This window comes from Sceloporus occidentalis, unplaced genomic scaffold (genome assembly GCF_023333645.1).
Source record: "Sceloporus occidentalis isolate IW3139 unplaced genomic scaffold, rSceOcc1.0.p SCAF_3, whole genome shotgun sequence".
In the NCBI taxonomy this organism is placed as follows: Eukaryota; Metazoa; Chordata; class Lepidosauria; order Squamata; family Phrynosomatidae; genus Sceloporus; species Sceloporus occidentalis.
The window spans coordinates 232527070-232550743 of record NW_028316983.1 but is presented as its reverse complement, the minus strand read 5'-3'; the positions used below and the strand labels follow the sequence as shown (position 1 = coordinate 232550743).

The 23674-nt window shown below is 42.1% G+C and overlaps 1 protein-coding gene across 1 annotated transcript in view; it reads left to right on the top strand.

Annotated features, from left to right (window-relative positions):
• The window catches only part of SNTB1 (syntrophin beta 1), a 143899-nt gene that overhangs the window by 90345 nt on the left and 29880 nt on the right, over window positions 1–23674 (top strand). Inside the window, exon 3 of the mRNA XM_089517894.1 lies at window positions 6474–6681. Coding sequence (XP_089374020.1) covers window positions 6474–6681 — 208 coding nt within the window. The remainder of the gene's footprint in view (window positions 1–6473; window positions 6682–23674) is intronic.

Sequence of the window (23674 nt, the reverse complement as noted above, 5' to 3'; positions counted from 1 at the left end):
GCACTGCCCTACTGGCATAAGACTAACAAGGTACCACTTCTGATATTTTTAAAGTGTACACCAACATTAGTGTCTTGCTGCATGCCCACTGACATAAAACATCAGTGTGGTGTAGTGGTTGGAACAGTGGAGTAGAAGTCAAGGTTCAAGTTGCTAATGAGGCATGGAAAACCACTGGGTGACCATGGTAAAGTCACAATCCCTCAGCCTCAGAGGAATCATAGAATGATAGAGTTGGAAGATACTTCAAGGACCATTCAGTCCATCTACCTGCCATGCAGGAATACACCATCAAAGCACCCTCAACAAATGGTCATCTAGCCTCTGTTTAAAAACATCCAAAGAAGGACTATCCACCACACTCCAGGGCACCATATTCCACGGGTGAACAGCTCTTACTATCCGGAAGTTTTTCCTAATGTTTAGGTGGAATTTCTTTTTCTGTAATTTGAATCCATTGTCCCATGCCCTAGTCTATGGAGTAGCAGAAAAGCTTACTCTATCCTCAGAATCCTTTTAAATATTTAAACATGGCTATCAAGTCACCTCTTAACCTTCTCTTCCCCAGGCTAAACATATTCAGCTCCCTAAGCTGCTTTTCATAGGGCATGGTTTCCAAACCTTTCACAGTTTTGGTCGCCTTCCTCTGAACATGCTCTAACTTGTCAATATCATTTTTGAATTATGGTACCCAGAACTGGACACAGTATTCCAGCTGCGGTCTGACTAAAGCAGAATACAGTAGCATGTTACTTCCCTCGATCTAGAGACACTATACTTCTATTGATGCATCCTGGAGTCTCATTGGCCTTTTTAGCTGATGCATCACACTGTTGGCTCATGTTCAACTTGTGGTCTACTAGGACTCCTAGGATTCTGTTTTGCATGTACAATTGTCAAGCCAGGTGTGCCCTATCCTATCTGATCCTTTCATTTAAGGCTAAGTGTAATACTTTACATTTCTCCCTGTTGAAATTCATTTTGTTAGGTCTGCCCCAGCTTTCTAATCTGTTAAAGATATTTTGTTTTCTGATCCTGTCCTCTGGGGTATTAGCTACCGTTCCTGATTTGGTGTCAGATTTGCAAATTTGATAAGCACACCCTCTGTTCCATCATCCATGTTATTGATAAAGATGTTTAATAGCACTAGACCCAGGACAGAAAACTTAGAAAGGCAATGGCAAACCTCTCTGAATTAATCTTGCCAAAATAAATAAATAAATAAAATCTCATGGTAGTTTCTCATTTGGGTCACTGTAAATCGGAAATGATGTGAATTTACCCAACAACAACAAACATGAAACTGTTTGAGCATTTGGATTTAGGGGGCAATTTATAGGATTATAAATCCTATAAATACTTCCTCCCATACTAGAAAGCAATCTATATAAAAGCAATGCATACCTTAAAGGTGAACAGAAATATTCATATACTGTACATTAGAGAATTTGGATTGAGGGGGAATTGTGTCAATCCTATAAATACTTATCCCCGTAATAGAATACTTATCCCCTTTTATATAGCTATATGAAAGCAACCCAAATCTTAAAGGTGAACAGAAACATCCATATACGTTAAAGCATTTGGACTGAGGGGGCATTGTGTCAATCCTATAAATACTTCCTCCTGTACTAGAAAGAAAGAAAGCTGTATAAAAGCAACCCATATCTTTAAGGTGAACTGGCCTTTAAAGTAAGATAGAGGAGAAATCACAACTGGGACCAACCTTTTCTTCTGTTTTAAACCAATCAGAATAATAATGATCTGTATCAAGATGATGTGAAAAGAAAAGAAAACATTCTGCCTGCAGAGTTTAAAAATGTCTGGAAATATTTAAACACATGGATCATAGTTATTGTTATTTGGGAAATAGGAGCACAAAAAAAAGTTAAAGTTGAAAATAGCACACACTTCTGTGGAAAATAAAAGAAAATGTATTATTTAGACAGAAGCAGTTTCATACAGTCATACTGCTAAGCACTAATAGCACAGTGGACATCAATTTAAGCTTTATAGTAAAACTGAAAGTAATTAAACTCGATCATGTACTCTGGAATTATTCTCTGGTGCTTTAGGCTGTCTTAGATTTTAAAAAAATCTTTGTACTATCCAGAGCAAACCTTTGTCTTAAACAGCACTTAACTATTGCAAACAAAAAAATATCTCACAGGAGTTTATCCTCAATATTCCACCAATTCCAGGTTTTTCATTGGAAGAATTGAGGGAAAATCCTTAAGGGAAAGAAGTTCTTTTTTTAAAAAAAAAGTCAAATTTTCCCTAGCCCTTCATATCACTTTTCCAGACCAAGAATAGCTTTTCTGTAGCACATCAAAGAATAGTAATGCAGTCCTGCATTTTTACTTCCAACAGTGGACAGCCTTATGCTTCCAAGAAACTCATACCTCCAAGCTTCATGCTTCCATGAAATGGATAAACAGGGTTATAGCCTTGAATATTATCCATTGAGAAATTAAATCTTAACAGGCATTGCTAAGAAGTTTGTTGGATTCATGTTTTAATGGATGATTATGCTATTTGTAGCTCCTGGATCCAAACATAGGCATGGATCAGTTTGCAAGACAAAAGCCATACATTTCTAAATTTCTGATGTAATTTGCTAAAGAACTTCACTACCTACAAATTGCAGAAAAACAGTAAAATGTACAGATAAAATATGTACATTAGAAAATAGGTTATAGTCAGTGGGAAAATGGATATTAAAATGTGTCTGAAAACAGGAGCTAAAATGTATCCTTTTGAGAAATGAATTAGGGAAATATGTATAAAGTTCCACCGGGGGGGGGGGGGGGGACGGTTTGCAATCCAATATGGACCTGAGTTGAAGCAAACTGATTCTGAGCAAATGAGAACCTTGATATGATTCAGTCTGACAATTTTGTCTATCCCTAATCCTGAATGTTTCTTATCCTCAGAGTGGAGACAAAGCTACACAGTAGAGATATCGGATTTCTGGGCTGGAGTTTTTCTTGCAGAACACTGCTATGACATGGACTGATATACAGAATGCCCATGGTTCAGTCCCTGTCATATCCAGACAAAAAGGATGAAGTAGCAGATAATGGGGAAGATCATTCTCTGCCTCAAATCTTGGAGAGCTACTACCATTCAGACTAAATAATAGCAGTGTCTGAATGGGCAAACAAACAGACCGGTTCATATGTTAATTGCAATATAAGATAAGTGGGTGGGAAGAAATTAAAAGAGAACCCCTTCTCTTCCCTTCCCCAAAATCTCTTCTCACTTTTTAATGAGACCCGGTATTACTTACCTTTCCTGTTGATTAGCTTGAAAAGCAAAAGCTTTAAAGATGTAGAACAGAAATATTCCAGCAAGATGCTGACCTGTGCTCTTTTTTTTTAAAGAATAGCATCATTTGCAAGTGAGTCCATCCATTTTTCTTCAATGAAGGACCATAGCTTAGTGGTAGAACATCGAACCACAGGTTGCATGTTGTCTGAATCAAAAACTATGGTTCATCTTAACTATGGTCTCTGGTTTAAATATGTAATTTTAGACCCCTGTTCAGTCATGCCTTGTCATTTGTGGTAACTACTATATGTAATAAGGAAAGTGCACTATCCCAGACTCTCCATCATTAGTTCCAGCATCTTCCAGTGTATGGAGGGCAATGAGCCTGAACCAGAGTGTCTCCACTATCTGTGGAGGTATTCAACACAATTTGGAAGTCTGATTTACTAGGAGACTAGATTTAATAGGGGATTAGAGGTTCTCCTAAGGTTGCCATCCCCGAGGACCTCCAAACCAGGAAAAATGTAGGACATGATTTTAAAATGTAGGACCTTTTTTTTTTTTTTTAATTTCCTGGCCAGGAAATTAAAAAAAAGGTCCTACATTTAAAAACCTTGTCCAAGGCCTCCCTGGGGCCTGGGAAACAGCGTCTCCCAAGCCCCAGGGAAGGCTTGGAGGACTCCGCGATTGCAGAGCGACTTCCAGGGCCTCCCTGGGGCCTGGGAGACAGCGTCTCCCAAGCCCCAGGGAGGCCTTGGAGGACTCCGCAATCGCGGAGCCACCTCTAGGGCCTCGCTGGGGGGGGAATCCCAGGGGTGGGGCCAAACCAGGGCGGGACCATGCGGACCCGCCCCAAACCGGGAAAGTCCCGCCCCCAGGTGGGATATGGCAAGCCTAGGTTCTCCACTTGATTTGGAAGCCTGGTTTACAAGGAGACAGACTGGTATTCTCCCCTTTCTTGTGTGTTTTCAATGCATGCTTAGGTAGACATAGAAAATTCCAACTCCCACCTGCCAACGAGCAAGAGAAGAAGAAGGTGTTTGTATAGTTAACTGGGTTTTGCTGCAGTTGTCCTGCTTGTTCATGTTTTAAACTATGGTGTAATATAGGGCTTCTCAAACTGATATAGCAGACTGCTGATTTTTTCACTGACTTCCCAGTGACTGATGCAATATTGTTGTATTTGCATAGTTTCCTAAAAAGTCATTGCAGACCAACACTGGTTTGATATAACATGTGAACTTGCTAAATGACTCAGTTTCAGCTTCCAGCTCTAACAAAAGAGAAACTGACATTACCACTTCCATACTCTAAACTTAGAGCCTTTCACACTACACAATTATGGCACTATGGCGGGATACAAACCGCCGCTTTGCGGCGCTTCCCCGCCGCCACCGTTTGCTCCGCGCGGGAGCTGCAGCAGTCAAACCGCGCGGCTCCCACGCGGAGCAAAAAAGAAGCTCCATTTCGGAGCTTCTTCTTGCGGCGCCTCTATGACGTCGCGAGGTGCCTGGCGCGGACTCGCGACGTCATAGGCGCCGCGACACGTCTGGACGCTATGCGTCCAGTACGTAAAGATAGCGGCGCCCATGTAGAAGGGGCGCCGCCATCTTGTACGTATAGGATACGTACTAGGGTTAGGGGGGTGCGGAAGCACCGCCCCTTCCTAACCCTAGTACGTATCCTATACCTACTATATGGCGGTTTGTATCCCGCCTATGATTCCACTTTAGTTACCACGAATGCATCTTGTGGAATCCTGGCATTTGGAGTTTAATGATGCATTAGAGCTCTCAGGCTGAGGATTCATGATGACCCTCCCAGTTGCAAATCCCATGATTCATGGGGTGGAATCTTGGAAGTTAAAGTGAAATCACAGAGCTTTAACTGTGTAGTGTGATAGGATCCCAATGGTAAACAACTGCCATAGGTGTAGGAGCCAATATATATATTGTTTTATTTTTATGGGGTTAGCCAAATGCTGTCTGGAAAAAAATGTGATATAATTCATATGGATGGCCAAGTTAGAGTGGAGAATATATAAAGGCAGCCATCTTGTGCTTAAATTCCTTTGGGTCAGCATGAGCTTTAATCAAAAAATGTTCTGCATGCAGTGTTTACCTACGTGTGGTGGAGTATGTGGGTAAACACAGCTGTGGCACTACCTTAAATCTTTCCAGGCAAAGAAGGATTAAAAACAGAAATTATATCACCAAATTGCAGATAAACATAATGTTGTGTTTTCAGATGAGGAGCCAATCAGGCCTGCCAAAAATAATAATAATCAAATTTTAAATCATTTAAAATTGGAATTCTCCCTTCATTCGGCACCTTTTCGCTAGAGGGAAAGCATTGACACAGCACATCCGTGACTGCATCCAGTATATTTATATATTCTGGAGAACAAGTCAGAAGGATAGTGTATACATTTATGTACACAACACAGGGGCTTTATTGATGCTGTAGTGAACTGATCCTTAAAAGCTACACAATAGCTCCAGTTTCTTCATATTTTGAGGGAAAGGAGAGTGGGAAAGTGTTGTTTCTCCTAATGATAAAATTGTGGGTATAGGTTTCCTGGGGGCAACAACCCATTCCTCTTTTTCTGCATATGCTGTTATGTAAAGCATTGTGTTTGTTGATCATGCCTGATAAATTACTATTTTGATTCCCAGTGATGATAATGCTTTATCTGGTCGAGGTACCAACCCTCTTCATCCTTCACCATTCAGTCGCCATTCAGAGTTACAATCCAACTGCCTCTAACCCCTCATCTGCATGTTCTCTTTGTATTCCTAGAGAGTTATTTTTAAAAAGGTACTTAAAATGTAACTCTTTCATGCTATTCTGTAGCCTGTACAAATAATGCAGTTTGACATCAGTTTATCTGTCGTATATCCATCCTACAGAATCTTGGGATTTGTAGTTTTGTGAGGCACCAGCACTCTTTGTAAAAAGATATATCACAAGATTCCAGAGGATGGAGTTACACCACTTTAAAAAGTAATGTCAAATTGCATTATTTCTGCAGTGCAGATGCACCCTGAGGCTATAAACTGAGGTATTATAATCCATGTGGGAGTAATCCTTGCAGTAAATTTTGTAGACATATATGAAATCACATGTGGCTAGGCTATTTCTCAGTATTTCTGAGAAGAAACTTAATCGTCACTCTGTTTCCTCTTTTAATTTTTCTTTTCCAGTCTTGTTGAGGTTCATTCTCCTGATGCCAAACATACTCTGGTTTTACGGAGTAAGGATTCAGCCACAGCGCAAGCCTGGTTTCAAGCAATCCACTCCTGTGCCAGTGAGCTCATACCTAAAGTCATCTCAGAGGTCAGAGATCAGCTGGGGAAAAATGGAATCGCTGGAAGCCGAGAGATTAGACATCTAGGGTGGCTTGCCAAAAAGGTAACGTCAGTGGGCTTCCTCTTTTCTTTAAAAACCTCTCTATGGACTTTATCACACGGGGGGTGGGGGGGGTGTGATTAGTAGTTTACACAGTTATGAAAAATATGCACTTGCGATTAAAACACGATTAACATTTTCACACACAGCACGATAAAAGAGCCATTGTCCTGGGAATAACCAGGCAATAAACAGCAGCAAATCATTCACGGGATATTCCTGTGAATGATTTGTTGCTTTTTGTTGCCTGGTTATTCCCACAATAATGGCTCTTTAATTGCTTTTCATTGCGACATCATGTGAAAACCTTTATCATGATTGCACAATTTTCACGGGATATTCCTGGGATAATTGCAATTTAATCACAGTGTAATGTGAAAATTGTGAATGCATGATTTTCACAGGATATGTTTATGCTTCCAATTATACCCATGTGATAAAGTCCTATGTGTTGTCAAAACTGTTTTGTAGAGATAAATGTAGAATCCAACATTTTGTTTTACTTGAGCACTTGTCATTATGTTCTGTTTGTGTTCAGCTGTTTCTTTGTGGGGTCTAGAGAAATTGTGCAGTAGTCACACTTCCTCCATTTATATAGTCTACTGTACATGCAGTAAGTATGTGGAGCTTTTGGATGTCTGTGACCCATGGACCAGCCTACATTGCTTCACACTGTTGACCATGCTCATAAAGTACCTCTTTTCTGTGCTCGGAAATATTTATTATTTGGTTATTGTATTTATGTGTCTCCTTTCCCCCACGTGGCACCAAAGACATCTTATAAAAGTTGCCGCTTTGATCATACTTTGGAAAAGCGGATTACAAATAAACCATATTATTATTATTATTATTATTAAAAGTTAAAAGCAAGATAAACTAAAATAAATAATAAAAGTAATTAAACAATCCTCACATTAAAACATCTTTTTTTTAAAAGTATAAAATCATTTTAAAAACAACAATAAAGTTAAAAAATACAGTGTACTCCCTTGCAAGCACATAGTAATTAAAAGCCTATTTAAATAAAAAGACACGATCTGCTGGCAAAAGGAAAGTAGAATGGGGTATTCCCAAGGGAAGGAATTTCACAAGCTGTGAGCAGCCACAGAGAAAACTTTCTCACATGTCCTCTCCAGACATTGACAGGACTGAAACAAATCCACTTGTTACTCCAGTTCATTAAAATACATTAAAATGTACCTGAGCTACATTTTAAAAATAATAATTATTTTAATTTCTTATTTTAAATGGGTAATTTTAGCCATTTTGCCTCCCTGTAGCCATTTTATTTTCTATAAATTTGACAATTATTTTATTAATGACTAGTGGTCATATCCAGTATTGCTTGGAAGAGTCAATAACCATCATTAGTGTTTATTCTGTTTCAGATGCTCAGGGACTGAGTGCCTATCTGTTTGGATGCTCAAATGTTTTTCACATTGAGCAAAAGTCTCAGTTGTCCTCTTCTAATCATCTACCAAACATTGTTTATGAAAAAACAAAATATTGGGACACTCCCTTTGGCTCCCACCAAAGTAAATTCCATGCCTGCCACATAACCTATACATTGATTCAGATTATCCAAATTTGTCTTACAAATCTCTCCAGCAATTTACAAATAAAGTGGGAACAAACAGACATAAATTTAATGTTTTTTATACAATTACAGGAAATTACATGTGTCTGTGTCTGTGTGTGTTTAAAGTAAGCCAGCTTAGTGTAGTGGTCTGAGTGTTGAACTAGCATACTGGGAGACCAGGGTTTGAATCCCAGTTCAGCCACAGAAACCCACTGGGTAAGCTTGGGCAAGTCACACTCTCATCCTCAGAGGATGGCAATGGCAAAAACCCCTTTGAAGAAACTTGACTAGAAAACCCTATTATAGGTTCACCATAAGTGAGAAACTACTTAAAGGCACACAACAAAAACAACATATTTTTTCACTTATTGAACTATTTCAAATGATGTGCTGCACTACTTATAATCAGTGAAAGAATAACTGAGGTTCCCCTCAGTCCCCTCCCACAGTAAATTTATTATATGCTTCATAGGCTGTATCTTAACTCATACCTTTGCAAACACTCCATTGCAAATGTCCCCTCCATACATGGTGAAAATTCATACAACAGTTTTCTGGCGATGCAGTGACAAATAGACTGAAACCTAATTGTATTTATATATATTAGATTAGCATGGGTTTATATAGTTTTCTTAAAATTCAGATGGTAATGGTGATGTTTCAAATCGCTATTCTTTTGGGATATTTCACTCAGTGTGCAGGTGTCACAAAATGCCGTGAGTGGGCTGTGACGACACTGAACATGGGATTTGCATGACTCTTTCTGCCCTGGCAAACATTACTACAAGGTGAAATATGTAGGAGACACTACAGCAGGGGTGGGCAACTGTATCCAGGGCAGCAGTCAATCTTCAGCCTTGCACCCTGAGTAAGCCTCACTAATTATGTTATAGATGACCTGCAAGTGACCATAAGAGACTTCCAGTATTGATGTTGAATCATAGAATCATAGAGTTGGAAGAGACCACAAGGGCCATCCAGTCCAACCCCCTGCCATGCAGGAAATCTAAATCAAAGCATCCCCGACAGATGGCCATCCAGTCTCTGTTTAAAGACCTCCAAGGAAGGAGACCCCACTACACTGTTTTAGTTGATCTTTTTTTTTTGGGGGGGGGGGGTGTTTGTGTCATTCTTATTGGGAATGTGTTCTGGTGCCACAAGGCTAATTGTTGGTCATGCTACAACAGATTAAACATAGCTACCTTGTGGATATATTTTAACAAGTATTTTAAAGTATTGGCTCTGTGGGTTTCCCCCCAGCTTTTGTAGTGCATATATGGGTTACCTCTGGAGCCTTAAAACTGACATACCTCATGGTACAGAATAGAGCTCCAAAATTCCCAATAAGACAGAAAGGGAGTTCCACTTGATTAACATTTGCAAGTGGGATCTGTACAAGTGGGTTCTATCTCTCTAGAAAATATGATGCAGTGTTGTTGAGTTATCTTACTGCACAGCAAGCATTTTTCATATTTCAGGGTGTGCTGTTGGAGATGGTGACATTATAAATAGTTATGATGATCCCATTGAAACTTCAAGGTATCTCAGCTGTTCTTAATATCTCAGGTCTTCAGACTCAGCTTTCTTGATTAACAGCTTAGCAAGAGAAAGTTGGTCCCTGGGACTATTGAGCTCTTTGCCCATTTAGGGTTTCAACACACATGGAACTTGGATGGTACCCAGAACTGAAAGCTGATGCCAAAGTGTGATGCTTTCATAACACTTATTAATGCTTAGGGGGGTTGCCCTTTGTCTGGTATGCATTACATGTTTGTCGTTCACCTTCAACTTTAGGTGACCTGTGCCAGTCAGTTCTTCCTGGAGTCAATGAAGTTACACTTGTAATGAGTGGAGAGTATCAGAAATGCTTTATCATAAAGAAACTAGGGTTGCATTTTTATTTTCCTGTTTGTTCCTTTATTGTTGCAACTATCACCTAAGCTTTTTTGTATCAAACTGGCATGATTTCAATTGCTTGCAAGTCCATGATTCTGATATTTCTTGAAAAAATTATTACTTTTCTAGTTTTCTGAACCAAAAAATTGAAGGACTTTCTTCTTTTAGGGAAATCTTGCCATAGTGGATTGCTAAAATTTGTTCCTTTTAAACGTATGATTACACCCTTCCAGTTGGTCATTTATTATGATAGTATGGATACTCATGCCTGTGTGTGTGTGTGTGTGTAGCTCTCAAATAGAGATATTGTATATACTCGACTATAAATCGACCCCATGTATAAGTCGAGGGCAGGTTTTGGGGCCAAAATTAAGGATTTTGGTATGCCCCTTGAATAGGTCATGGGTAAAACTCAACACCCTTCTTCCCCATTCTCTATAGCCTGTCTGCCCCCTCAGGATACAGACAGACTGTCGAAGAAGCTTGAGGGGCAAGCAGTTGACCTTCCTCCCCTCCGCAGCCCAGCTGTTCCCTCAGGAGACAGCCATTTTGGGAGAGGCATGGCGGGGGGGAGAGTGCTGGCCCTGCCTCCCCATTTTGGCTGTCCTCCATGGGGCAGCCATGCTGGGAAGGCTTGGAAGGCAAGTGCTTGCCTTGCTTCCTCCTCTGCAGCTCAGCCATCCCTTCAGAAAACAGCTGAGCTGGGGAAGAGCCTATCACTATATAAGTTGACCCAAGTTTTTTGGGTTAACTTTTTGGACAATTTTTTTACTTATACATGAGTATATATGGTAACTGGTATAGATGGATACCAGAGAACAACAGAGTCGAAGGACAAAGAGAGAGCACGGAGCTAGATTGTGTAACAGAGAATACAAGGCTAGATGAACAGATAGAAAGAACTGGGCTAGGTGGATAACAAAGAGCATTAGGCTAGATGGACAAATAGAGTGAACTTGGATTGATGGATAACAGGGAATCATAGTTGCAAGAGACCCCAAGGGGCATCCAGTCCAACCCCCTGCCAGAACACCAGACTAGATGGGCAGAGACAGCATGGAGCTAAATAATCTTGGCCTAGTATTAAGCAGATCCCTGTGTTTATTGTAGATAAAAGCACTTGAAGCACTGCTGGAATGGATAGTAACAACATCTCTTTCCCTCCTCACCCCTCCTCAATTTTTAATGAGGCTCTGTATTAGTTGTCATTCTTATCTTCCCTGATGATTAGTTTGAGAAACAAACTCTTTCCACTTGTGCAGCAAAAAACATTCTGCCAAGGTGCTGACCTTTGCATTTTTGATAAACTCATTCGAGAATGAGTCCCAAGACCAAAGACGTTGTTGGATCAATCATATTGGAAGGGGGATTTTTTTTTTTTTTTGGCTTGAACAGTTAATGTGCAACTAATGAGTTGTATGGTGTGCACATTAACTTCAGACCTCAGGTGGTTTGGATGCAAAACACACTGCAGATTCACCTTAGGGCTTTTAAAAAAAAAGACAGAAATACACACACCATGCTGGCACCTTAATTGAAGTAGGCCATTTGAAACAGCAATGCAAAATGCAGGTTTACTGCTTGTGCAGCATAATCAAAGAAGGGGAAACAAGCCATTTTCTCTCCCTTGTTCTTTTATTACTTTTTTTTTAAGGGAGTGTACTTCATAGAGCAAATTTATGGACTGTAAAATAGGAAGTGGGAACATTAGCTTTATATGTAGTAGCACAATGGCTTTATTTAAACACAATGCTAAGCCATGGTTTAGTACTGTGGGACATTTTGATAGACTTCACATCCTAGGCCAGCCTTCCAGTTCATTTTATCATTAAGTTGAAAAAGCTGATGTAAACAAGTGGGCACTTTTCTTGGTGCTAACAAACAGAAGACTCCTAATAGATCACTGTGGGACAAGGGTGTGCCATGCACAAAAACAAATATACCACCACATTCAGAGAGCAATGTGCAAGGCACCATTTTCAGTATAATATGATGCTGCTACCATATTTACTATTTCAAAAGTTAATGTTTCAGGAGTAGAGCAGAGAATTGCTGCATTAAGAGAAATGCAATGATTAATTTATTTGGAGAAATGTAAGAAACACCCCAGGAATGTATTCAGCGCTTGGCTATTATATACAGGACATGCTTTTTTCCAGAAGTGTATATCAGAGCCAGTGAAGAAGCTGTATTTTTCCCCCCTGAGGATGACTTTCCAAAGCAAGATTTTCATGGAAACCTGTATTTGTATTCATCATATAAGAGCTTGTTTTAATTAGCATAAGAGCTTATTTTAATTAGCAATTTGTACTTCATACTTTCTGCATCTAGTATTTTCTGGATTTATTGTTGTGTAAGTCCTCTAAGTAGTGGTAGTATAGTGTGCCACTGTGCTGTAGTGGTGGATTAGGACTCCAGGAGACAAGGGTTTGAATCCCATTGGATGACCTTGGGCAAGACACTCTTTCTCAGCTTAAGAGGAAGGTAAAGGCAAATAATAATAATAATAATCTTTATTTCTACCCCGCCTTTCCACAATGTGATCAAGGCGGCTTACAGGTAAGAAGACAATAAAATACAAGTTAAAATATTACATATAAAAATTAAAACATCATCAGAGGAGTAGGGACGGGAAGCAAACAATCAAAATATCAGGGCAAAGATAAGACAACAACTTTAAGGTAGTTGGGGCAAAAGATAACAGGATTACTGAAGTGGGAATGCCAGCTGAAATAAGTGTGTTTTTAAATCTGTTTTAAAAGAAAGTAACGATGCAGAGGAACGAAGCTGTACAGGGAGCTTGTTCCACAAAGTGGGGGCAAAGATAGTAAAGGCCCTCTGTGAGGTCGTTACAAAACGAGACTTAGGGACCTCCAATAGGTTGGCCCCAGATGTTCTGAGTGTGCGAGGCGGACTATATGGGGAGAGGCGGTCCTCCAAGTACCCTGGACCCAAGCCATTTAGGGCTTTATAGGACAACACCAACACCTTGTATTGGGCTCGGAAGCGAATAGGCAGCCAGTGAAAATCTTTTAAGATAGGTGTTATATGGTCTGCCCTGGATCTGCCAGCGACCAATCTGGCTGCCATGTTTTGAACCAATTGTAGCTTCCGAGTGTGGTACAAGGGTTGCCCCATGTAGAGCGCATTGCAGAAGTCCAATCGAGAGGTTACCAATGCATGTACAACAGTTTCAAGGTCCCCCCGGCCCAGGTAGGGACGCAGCTGGCGTATCAGCCAAAGCTGATAACAAGCACTCCTGACCGTCACATCCACCTGAGATGTTAGCTGGAGCGACGAATCAAGGAGCACTCCCAGACAGCGCACCGAGTCCTTCAAGGGGAGCGTGACCCCATTCAGGACCGGATGACAAATCTCACCACCCGGAGCAGGAGAACCTATCACCAGTACCTCCGTTTTCCCTGGATTCACACTGAGTTTGTTTTCCCTCATCCAGCCCATTACCGACGCCAGACAGGCATCTAGAGGAGAGATACCAGCCTTAGTTACTGCATCAGTCGGAGACACAGAGAAGACTATTTGGGTGTCATCAGCGTACTGATAACACCGCGCCCCGTGTCTCCGGATGATCTCACCCAGCGGTTTCATGTAGATGTTAAATAGTATAGGAGACAAAATCGCTCCTTGAGGGACACCAGATGTAAGGGCCCTCTTATCGGAGTGACAGTCTCCCAGCTCCACCATCTGGAATCTACCCGAGAGGTAGGACCGGAACCACTGCAAAGCAGTGCCCCCGATACCCAACTCCCCCAGGCGTTCCAGAAGGATACCATGGTCAATGGTATCGAAAGCCGCTGAGATGTCCAGGAGCACCAACAGGGACACGCTTCCCCTGTTCATGCTCAGACGGAGGTCATCAACTAAGGCGACCATGGCAGTCTCAACTCCATAGCCCGCCCGGACGCCGGTTTGAAATGGGTCTAGAAAATCGGTGTCATCCAGGATCGATTGAAGCTGGAAAGCAACTGCTCTCTCGATCACCTTCCCCAGAAAAGGTAGCAGCGAGATGGGCCGATAGTTATTATGAATCAGGGGGTCTAGGGAGGGCTTTTTGAGCAGGGGTTTAACCACTGCTACTTTCAGTTTCGATGGAAACTGGCCCTCACCTAGAGATGTGTTAACAATGCGGTGTAACAAAGTAGACACCGCATTTCCCCCCTGGGCTGCCAACCATGAGGGGCAGGGATCAAGAGAGCATGTCGTCTTCTTAACGCTTCGAAGAATCCTGTCCACTTCATCAGTACTAACAGACTCAAAGTGATCCAGTACAACAGGGGCCACGGACGCTTCGGAGACCTCACCTACAGGATCTGCATGAATGCTGGTGTCGTTATCAGCCCTTATCCGAGAGATTTTATCCGCAAAGAAGTTGTTAAAATCGTCACAGCAGGCTTTGGATGGTACCAAAATAGGGCTCAGGGAGGGAGGGAGCTGAGTTAGCTCCCTCACAACCCTGAACAGCTCTGCTGGACGCGACTCTGCGGACGCAATACGTGCAGCATACAACGAGTTCTTTGCTGCACTTTTTGCCACTCCATAAGCTTTCAAATGAGAGCGAAGGAGTGTCCTGTCAGATAAGCGCTGATGTCTTCGCCATTTACGCTCTAGTCGTTGCGCAGCCCGCTTCCTTTCCCTGAGATCTTCCGTATACCAGGGTTGTTTGTTGGAAGCAGGCCGGAAAGGACACTTGAGAGCGATACTGTGTATAGCCCTGGAGAGATTATTATCCCAAATGTTGGTCAGGGCATCAACAGAATCGCCGTCAGTACCAGTCGTATACCCCTCTAGGACTTCTTGGAACCTTTTGGGTTCCATCAGCCTTCGAGGGTGGACCATCCTAATAGGTCCGCCACCCCCAGGGGGACTTAAGGTAGAAGCCTTGATTCGAGCCTCAACCAGGAAATGATCCGTCCACGGGGAGAGATTTTAGAGATCTCTACCCACGGAGCCTCCATGTCCGAACTAAAGACCACATCGAGAGTATTACCAGCGCAATGCGTTGGCCCTGAGACCAATTGAGACCAATTGAGACAGGCCCATGGCTGTCATGGTAGACATGAACTCCCGAGCCGCACCTGTTGGAACATCACTGGCCTCGAAAGGGATGTTGAGGTCCCCCAGGACAAGAAGCCTAGGGGACTCCAACACCAGATCCGAGACCAGCTGTGTCAGCTCGGCCAGGGAATCTGTTAGCGCACGGGGTGGCCGGTAGACCAACAGAATCCCCAGACTGTCTCTGGCCTTCAGGGACAGGTAAATACATTCGTTGTGATCCATTTTCCGGACTGGGATCCTGGTTAAGGAAAGGGTGTTTTTATGGACCAAGGCAACACCACCACCCCCGCCCACCTAACCTGATCTGGTCCTTAACTGAGAACCCGGCTGGGAGGGCCTGGCCCCACACTGCCTCACTCTCAAGCCCAAGCCAGGTCTCAGTGATGCACGCCAGGTCGCAGTTTTTATCCTGCAGAAGGTCATATATAATGTGGGTCTTATTTTTTATGGACCTGGCGTTGCAGAGGAGCAGGGACAGGGTTTGTGGTACGACTTGGCTGACTCTCAGGCCTCTTTGGTTAGGAAAGTGGAAGGAAGGAGAGATAGGTATTACGCATCGATCTCGCCTTCCACTCTGACATGAATCCACTTTCCTACCGCCATACCTCCCCTTGCCCCACACAACCTCAATAGGAGCTCCAATTACACATGCATCATCCATGAGAGCTGGCATCCCACAACCCACCCCCAACCCCATACCAATTTCCAACAACAAAACCCCAAGACAAAGGGAAACGGAAAAAAGCATCAGATGGATTGGAGGGAGGGCTCTTCCTTCTTCCAGGCTAGTCCTGATGGAGCTGGACCTGCCTGGTGAACTCCCTCTCAGGCCGGCAGATGGCAGTTATGGAGAGTAGAGTCTCCTTCCTCTCAGGCCGGCAGATGGCAGTTATAGAGAGTGGAGTCTCCTTCCTCTCAGGCCGGTGGATGACAGTTATGGAGGGTGGAGTCTTCTTCCTCTCAGGCCGGCAGATGGCACTTATGGAGAGTGGAGTCTCCTTCCTCTCAGGCCGGCGGATGGCAGTTATGGAGGGCAGAGTCTACTTCCTCTCAGGCCGGCAGATGGCACTTATGGAGGGCGGAGTCTCCTTTCTCTCAGGCCGGCAGATGGACAAATGAACAAATCAAAATCAACTCATGGCAATATTAACTCCCAACAGCTGTTATGTACCATTTGCAGTACAGTCACCTACCAATGTGTCATAATAATCCCCCTCTTTACTCCCGAATTTCATTCTGTATACTTATTTTGTATTATCCATAGTGTGTGCCTTGTGGCACTGGAGTAGTGGAGAAGGGTGACGAATATTTGAGACTCAGTTCAAATTCAGTAAAAGTCTACTGGGACTTGACAGGGAGAAGGACATAATGCAAGAGCATATTAAGCAGGGCCAGACCAAATGCTGGATGCCTAGATATAATTCTTAACAATGTGGACATTTCCCAACAAACATTGCTCTGTTCTGTGGATGTCTGCTCAGAGGTAACAGCTAGTGTGACAGTTTTTCAGCCTGCAAAGTGTGTCTCAGTTCAGTGTACAGTGTGTAATGTATAAATACCTCCTTATTTCATGCTACTGATTGTAGATAACAGCAGAAGAATGTTGCAGGCTGGAAAGGGATCCTTTCACATCCACCATGGTCTAAAGATTTCCCATCTGTACAGTAGACTGAGTCAGATATAATTTTTGACCCATCTTCTCTTGCTAAGACCTCTGCTTAGCAAATGAAAAAAAGTATTCTACTGAACCTATCAGCAACCCAATTATAAAAGGGGGAACAAAGGCCAAATAATTCTTTAAAGCAGCTTATACTGTATATGTGGGGGTGGATTACCCTGATGCTTACTAAGGACTTGCTTAAAATTAAAGTCTTCTTGGTAGGGAAATGCCTATTTACCAAGGGGAAAAAAATCCATCCCAGGTAACCATTAAATATTAGCAATGGAGTTGTCGACAACACTTTTCAAAGGGCTGGGCCATAAATGTTGCTAATATATAATGGCCCAACCATCTGTGGAGAGTGCTGTCGACAACTCCAGTGCTTTGATTTTTGTTGAATGGCCCTGAAGAAGGCCTGCTTCTATATAGGTTGAAATGCATAAGGATTTTTAAAAGAATTAACACATGAGCATCTATCAGTCTGTAGAGTTTGTGTCCTTTCTATTTTCTGCTTAAGTGAACCAAGAGACCACACTACCCCAGTTCAGGTATAAAGGGAAACTTAACTTAAAAGCTGAAGCAAATAGTTTCAGGGCACATCTTCACTAGAAATAATGCAATTTGACATCAAATTGCATTAGTTCTGTAGCTCTATCAGATGGACTCCTGGGATTTGTAGTTTTACAAGGTTTTTAGCCTTCTCAGCCAAAGAGTGCATAAAATTACAAAACCGAGGATCCTGTAGGATATTGTATGATGGAGCCATGGTTGTTAAAATGCTATCAAACTGCATTATTTCTACAGTGTATATGCCTTCTCAGTCTCTATTGTATTCACACCAAAAAAGGAGAGATACATGGCATACTATGTGAACCAGAGGTTCAGTGTTGCTTATTTTTGGAATGCTAAATGATTATGCCTAGGTTTTCTAAATATCACAGGCAAGGAATGTGTAACTCTTTAGGCTGAACTGCAACTTCCACCAGCCCTAATCAGCAAAATTAATGGTAAAGGATCATGGGAGTTTCAGCCCAGCTTCATCTGGTGGGCCGCACATTTTCCATCACCTGCTTAGTGTTATGTCTAATATGGACCAGTATCTCTACGTGAACCTAGGAGTGATGACAAGTATGATTTAAATAAAGATGAAAAGTACTGGTAAATCAAAGAACTTAATCAAATTTCCACTACTTAATATACAACTACTTAAGATATGATAGTTTAAAAGCAGAACTAGAACAATAATGTAATATTATTATGGAATTTTTAGTAAAAGGATAATGAATATTTGATAATAACCAGGATTAGAGGTTAGGAAGTCTCTTTGTATTGGTGTTGTATGTACTGTGTATATTTTTATTTCTTGATATGTGTACAGTTGTCTGTTTTTTAAAATTAATACAAATTAATTTTAAAAAGAAAAGAAAAAATGCTTGCAAAAAACTTTCAAGATCTGGTTTGTCCTGAAGTTGGTAAGATGATTGATTCCTGTGTAGCCTCTCTCAGCCACCAGCTAACTAACCACAGCAACCCTGGGCTTGGATCCCAGCATACACAATGTTCTCCCTCCCATTTACTTCAATTTAAGGATTAGGGAAAGAAAACAAACAGTGCATGCTAACTACACAAGGAAGGAACAATGGGTAAGAGCTGAAATAATCTGATGGCAGCAGGATGTACTTGGAAACACAAAAGGTTATATTGCGCACAACGCTGCCATGCCAGATGCTCTTTCCAGGCTGCTATGGCTGAGCTGAGTGACTGATAAGAACCAAAGAATCTTGCTTCTTGGAGGAGGAATGAAAATGGAAAGGCCCAAAAGAGCGAATGAATGTTGGCTAAATTCTCCCAAAGCTGTTTGAATAGATTCACACGAAGCCAGAAAGTGGGACATGGGGCCAGGGGTGTGTGTAGAAACTTGAAGCGGGGACAAGTAGGGCAGGTTGAATAAATGCAGCTGTCACAAAGAAAGAAAAATGTTATTGTGCCCAGTTCAGAATTACTTCAAACTGGAGCTCTCCAGAGTCTCATTCAGAGACTCTCTTTCCATCCCTGTTATCTGACATCCTTTAACCAGTGACATCATGAAAGTTTGAACCTGGGATCTTTGACCTTGCTCAGTGATGGTATCTCCATCATGAAACCAGTTGAAGAAGGACAGATTAAGAAATAACCATTGAACATAAGAGAAGCCAAGCATCATGGAGAGAGATGAACTGAAGGTATTACAATGAATCTAGTTTATTTTAGGAACAGATAAGCAGAAAATAGTGAAAGATGACTTTGAAGGAACATACTGTGTGAACTTCCCCTCACAACTCTGCCCTTATCAGGAAATAGGTAGGAAACTTTAACATGGAAGAATGCAGAGGTGAAAGTAGTAGGCAGATAGTAGCACAGAGCAATTGCCAGTGCCAGCCCTAAACATTTCAGACACATGGCCAAATGCATCTGTCCTGCATCCTGAATTAGATCAAGTTTTCTAACAACACCAGATTAGAGACTGGTGACAGGAGAATTTTGTCCCCTTCTAGAATTCTCTGTCTTAATGGATTGTTTCCTAGTGACAGTATCCCTTGTAAATGTGAATGAATTCAGAAATCAACATATTTGGCAGAGCTTCTGGTTGATGTGAGGAAAAGGGGTGTGAGGCATCACAATGGGATAGTCTAAGGCTGAAGATTTATGAAGAGATCCTATTTATTTGGATCATAGAATAATAGAATCATAGAGTTGGAAGAGACCACAAGGGCCATCCAGTCCAACCCCCCTGCCATGCAGGAACTCCCAATCAGCCTCTGTTTAAAGATCTCCAGCCACTGTTTAAAGACCTCCAAAGGAAGGAGACTCCACCACTCTCTGAGGGAGTGTGTTCCACTGTTGAAAGTTCCTCCTAATGTTGAGGTGGAATCTCTTTTCCTGCAGTTAGCATCCATTGTTCCGCGTTCTAGTCTCTGGAGCAGCAGAAAACACGCTTGTTCCCTCCTGAATATGACATCTCTTCAGATATTTAAACAGGGCTATCATATCACCTCTTAATCTTCTCTTCTCCAAGCTAAACATCCCCAGCTCCCTAAGCTGTTCGTCATAGGGCAAGGTTTCCCTTCACCATCTTAGTTGCCCTCCTTTGGACACACTCCAGTTTCTCCACATCCTTTTTTAATTATGGTGCCCAGATCTGGACACAGTATTCCAGGTGAGGCCTGACCAAAGCAGAATAGAGTGGCACTATTATTTCCCTTGATCTAGACACTATACTTCTATTGATTCAGCCTAAAATTGCATTGGCCTTTTTAGCTGCCACATGGCACTGCTGACTCATGTTCAACTTGTGGTCTACTTGGACTCCTAGATCCCACTTGCCTTAAACTGAGGCAGTCCACTGAGATGTCTACTTTAGGGAGGGATGACGTACCATCCAGATGTTTTTGAGTTGCAACTCCCACAATTCCTCACCTTTGGCTGTGCTAGCTAGGGCTGATAGAAGTTGCAGTCCAACAAAATCTGGAAGGCCCATCTGTCCCCTATTGCTGATTTAGCCTAGTATTAGCAGGATACAGACTGCCCCTTTGGGGTGGCCTGCACCCGCCCCTTTCCCCAACAGATTGGGGCCTCAGCTGCCACAGTGGCAGCCCCGGAGGCCCCGATCTACCGCTTTTCCTGGCCTTGGGGAAGTGGCAAAATGCTGCTTCCTCGCAGCCTGGAAAGGGGTGTCCTTGGGGCTTCATGCCCCAAGGACACCCCAACAGTGGCGGGGAAAGGGAGAAAGGGGCCACTTGGCCCCTTTCTCTCTGTATTGCTGGTGCAGCCATTTAAAGGCCATGCCAGCGATATGCGTGGCAGAAGGAGCTCCAAAATGGAGCTCCTTCTGTCGCCGCTGAAAGGCAGTCCTACTGATTTGGGATGCAACTGTCAAAATATTGGCTAGCATTGCGTCCATCATGTCAAAATGCAGCGCGTCCATCACACCAAAATGGTGGCACCCATGTAGACAAGGCACCACCATTTTGATGTACTGAGTACATCCTAGGGTTGCAGGGCATCTGTAAAGGATGCCCCGAGGCAACCCTAGTATGTATCCAGGCCGGCGCTTTGCGCCGGTCTGGATACCACCATTGTTAACATTGAGTGCCAGTGATTCTTAGAGGTTTCGAGAGAGATTTTTTCTTGGCCTTAAATGGAGATGTCAGAGATTGAACCTAGAACCTTCTGAATGCAAACTAGTGCTCTGCTTTGAGAAAGTATTGAGGGTAATGAGAGCTTCATGATGATTAGAATGGCTGTGAAGAGATTGCATGGTTCAAGTAAGCATTGTTGTTGGGGTTTAAGACAGATGAACAACACTGATCTTAAAAGGAGATATTGAGTTGAGAGCCAAGCACAATGGCATAAATATTTTGTGGACAGTCAATCTAAGAATCCTAGATCATGTATTTCCAAAGCAGACCATTTGGTTTTGTGAAAGTTTTTCTAGACTGAGCCTTGATCTTGTCTTGGGAGATGTATTTCGGGGACACAGCTACAATATGTCTCCCGGTACAATCCTCCCCTCCCAACTCACTTTCTTACTGTGGCTGCCAATGCAAGATGCTGATTTCCATGTCAATAGAGAGTGGAGAGAGCAACAGATTTTTGTCCACCTACTTTCCTGTACCTGGATGCACTGCAAGAGACATCCTCTGGGACTTTCTGACAGTCTTCTGGAGATGATGCTATAACTAAAAAGATGGACTTGGAGATGATTTTGTTGTGTGAACAGAGCAGAATTCCATAATGACCAAAAAGTGGGTTATGAAGGCATAAATTGGACATATCATATCATGCCATCTTAACTCACTAATACAATGCTAGCCAATATTTTGACAGTTGCATCCCAAATCAGTAGGATCACCACAAGTGTCTTTTTGTAGAAAGAGGTTTCTACCTGCATGACCCACCATCTTCTTATGTTTGGCTATATACAGCCTTTTTTATTTTGCTCAGAATCTCATCTGGCCTGAGGCCAAAATTATATATTACATTAAAACTTAACTCTAGTTTGTCATTTTAAGATCCATTTCTGATGCATTTTCTAGTAAGTGCATGCATTTTCTGATGTGACTCTCAACCAGTACATGCAGCTAAGGAAGGTTTAATCTTTTAATCCCATTAAAGTTTTCCCTTAAGGTCTCCATAAATCAGAAATGACTTGAAGGCACACAACAAACAACAACAAAGAGTTTTGTTTTAAAATATAAATCTCTTCCCTCACCTGAGGGAAAGGAGGCACCGGAAGAGACATTTTTTTTAAAAAAATCTGAAACTCAATGCAATATATTTAACACAGCAATCAATTTAATTCTGTGTTGCTCCTTAAACAGTTTAGTTCTCACAGCTGCCTTGAATATTTAACAGATTAACCAGCAGGGCTGAGATGTGGTTTGGGATCATATCCAAAGGAATGAACAGATCCCCCAGATGTTTAGAACAGGAACCAAATGGCATCTTACAATTGTAATGCACCTGTTACCTCAAATGACTCATGACCAGTAAACTGGTTCCCAAAAAAAGATCAGACTCAGAGATTACGGTTGCTGTGATGGAAAGAAATGCTAATTAGTAGGCCTAAGATGGAAGCGAGAGCCAGTGTGATGTAGTGGTTTGGGTGTTGGACTGGGACTCTGGATATCAGAATTTGAATGCCCACTTGGCCATGAAAATCCACAGTGTGAGATTGACCAAGTCACATACTCTCAGCTTCAGAGGAAGGCCATGGCGAACCATCTCTGAACAAATTTAAATCTTGCCAAGAAAATTCCATGATTTTAGGGTTGGCATAAGTTGGAAATGACTTAAAGGCACATAACAACAGCAAGATGGAAACACATGCTTGTTCGTATTTAAAATGCTACAGTGTGCTCTAGTGTGGCTTGCTAACTAATGTTGCCACTGTTGTTTCTATAAGAGAGGATGTAGGAAGAAAATAAAAAGAAAATATTGGTCAACAATTCTTTGTGCACTGTCTCCTCTTCCCTTATTCTTCCCTCGAGTTCTTCAGTTTACAGTTGCTTTTAACTGCACCCCACTCTCATGTCTTGTGATATAAGGAGCATATAAACGTTTTAAAGATAAATAAATAGAGCGTCAGTGTGGTGCACTGGCTTGAATACTGGACTAGAACTCCCAAGATGTGTTGTTGTTTTTGTTGCTGTGTGACTTCCAAGTCATTTCTAAGTACTTGGGAATACTAAGGCAAACCTCTGAGGCTGAGAGAGTCTGACTTGCCCATGCCTACCCAGTGGGTTTTCATAGCTGAGTCAGGATTTGATCTTGGTCTCCAGAGTCATACTCCAATGCTCAAACCAGGGATCACATCCCTGATTGACTATGGAAACCCACTGGGTGATCTTGGGCCATTCACAGTCTTTCAGCCTCAGAGAAAGACAATGAGAAACCCATTCCTAATAAATTTTGCTAAGAAAACCCATAATAGGTTTCATTTAGGGTTGACATAAATCAGAAATAACTTGAAGACCATAACAACAGCTTCAGCAGCAAATAAATAAGTGGGTGTTGTGGGAGGGAGGGAGGCCTTCTATTTCAAGGGTGGTTTGTGCTGTGCTTCTTTATGCTTCTTCATGCTGTATTGTGGGAACTGAGATTATGATAAAATGGATGGGAGGGAGTGTGTTGTACCAAAGGCCAGGCATTTCCATTTTTTAAAGTAAATAAAAGTAATTGTCTAATTATTTTTGAGAACTGGGCAAGTAATGTTAGAAAAACTCTTTGTTATGGGTGATGTCTCT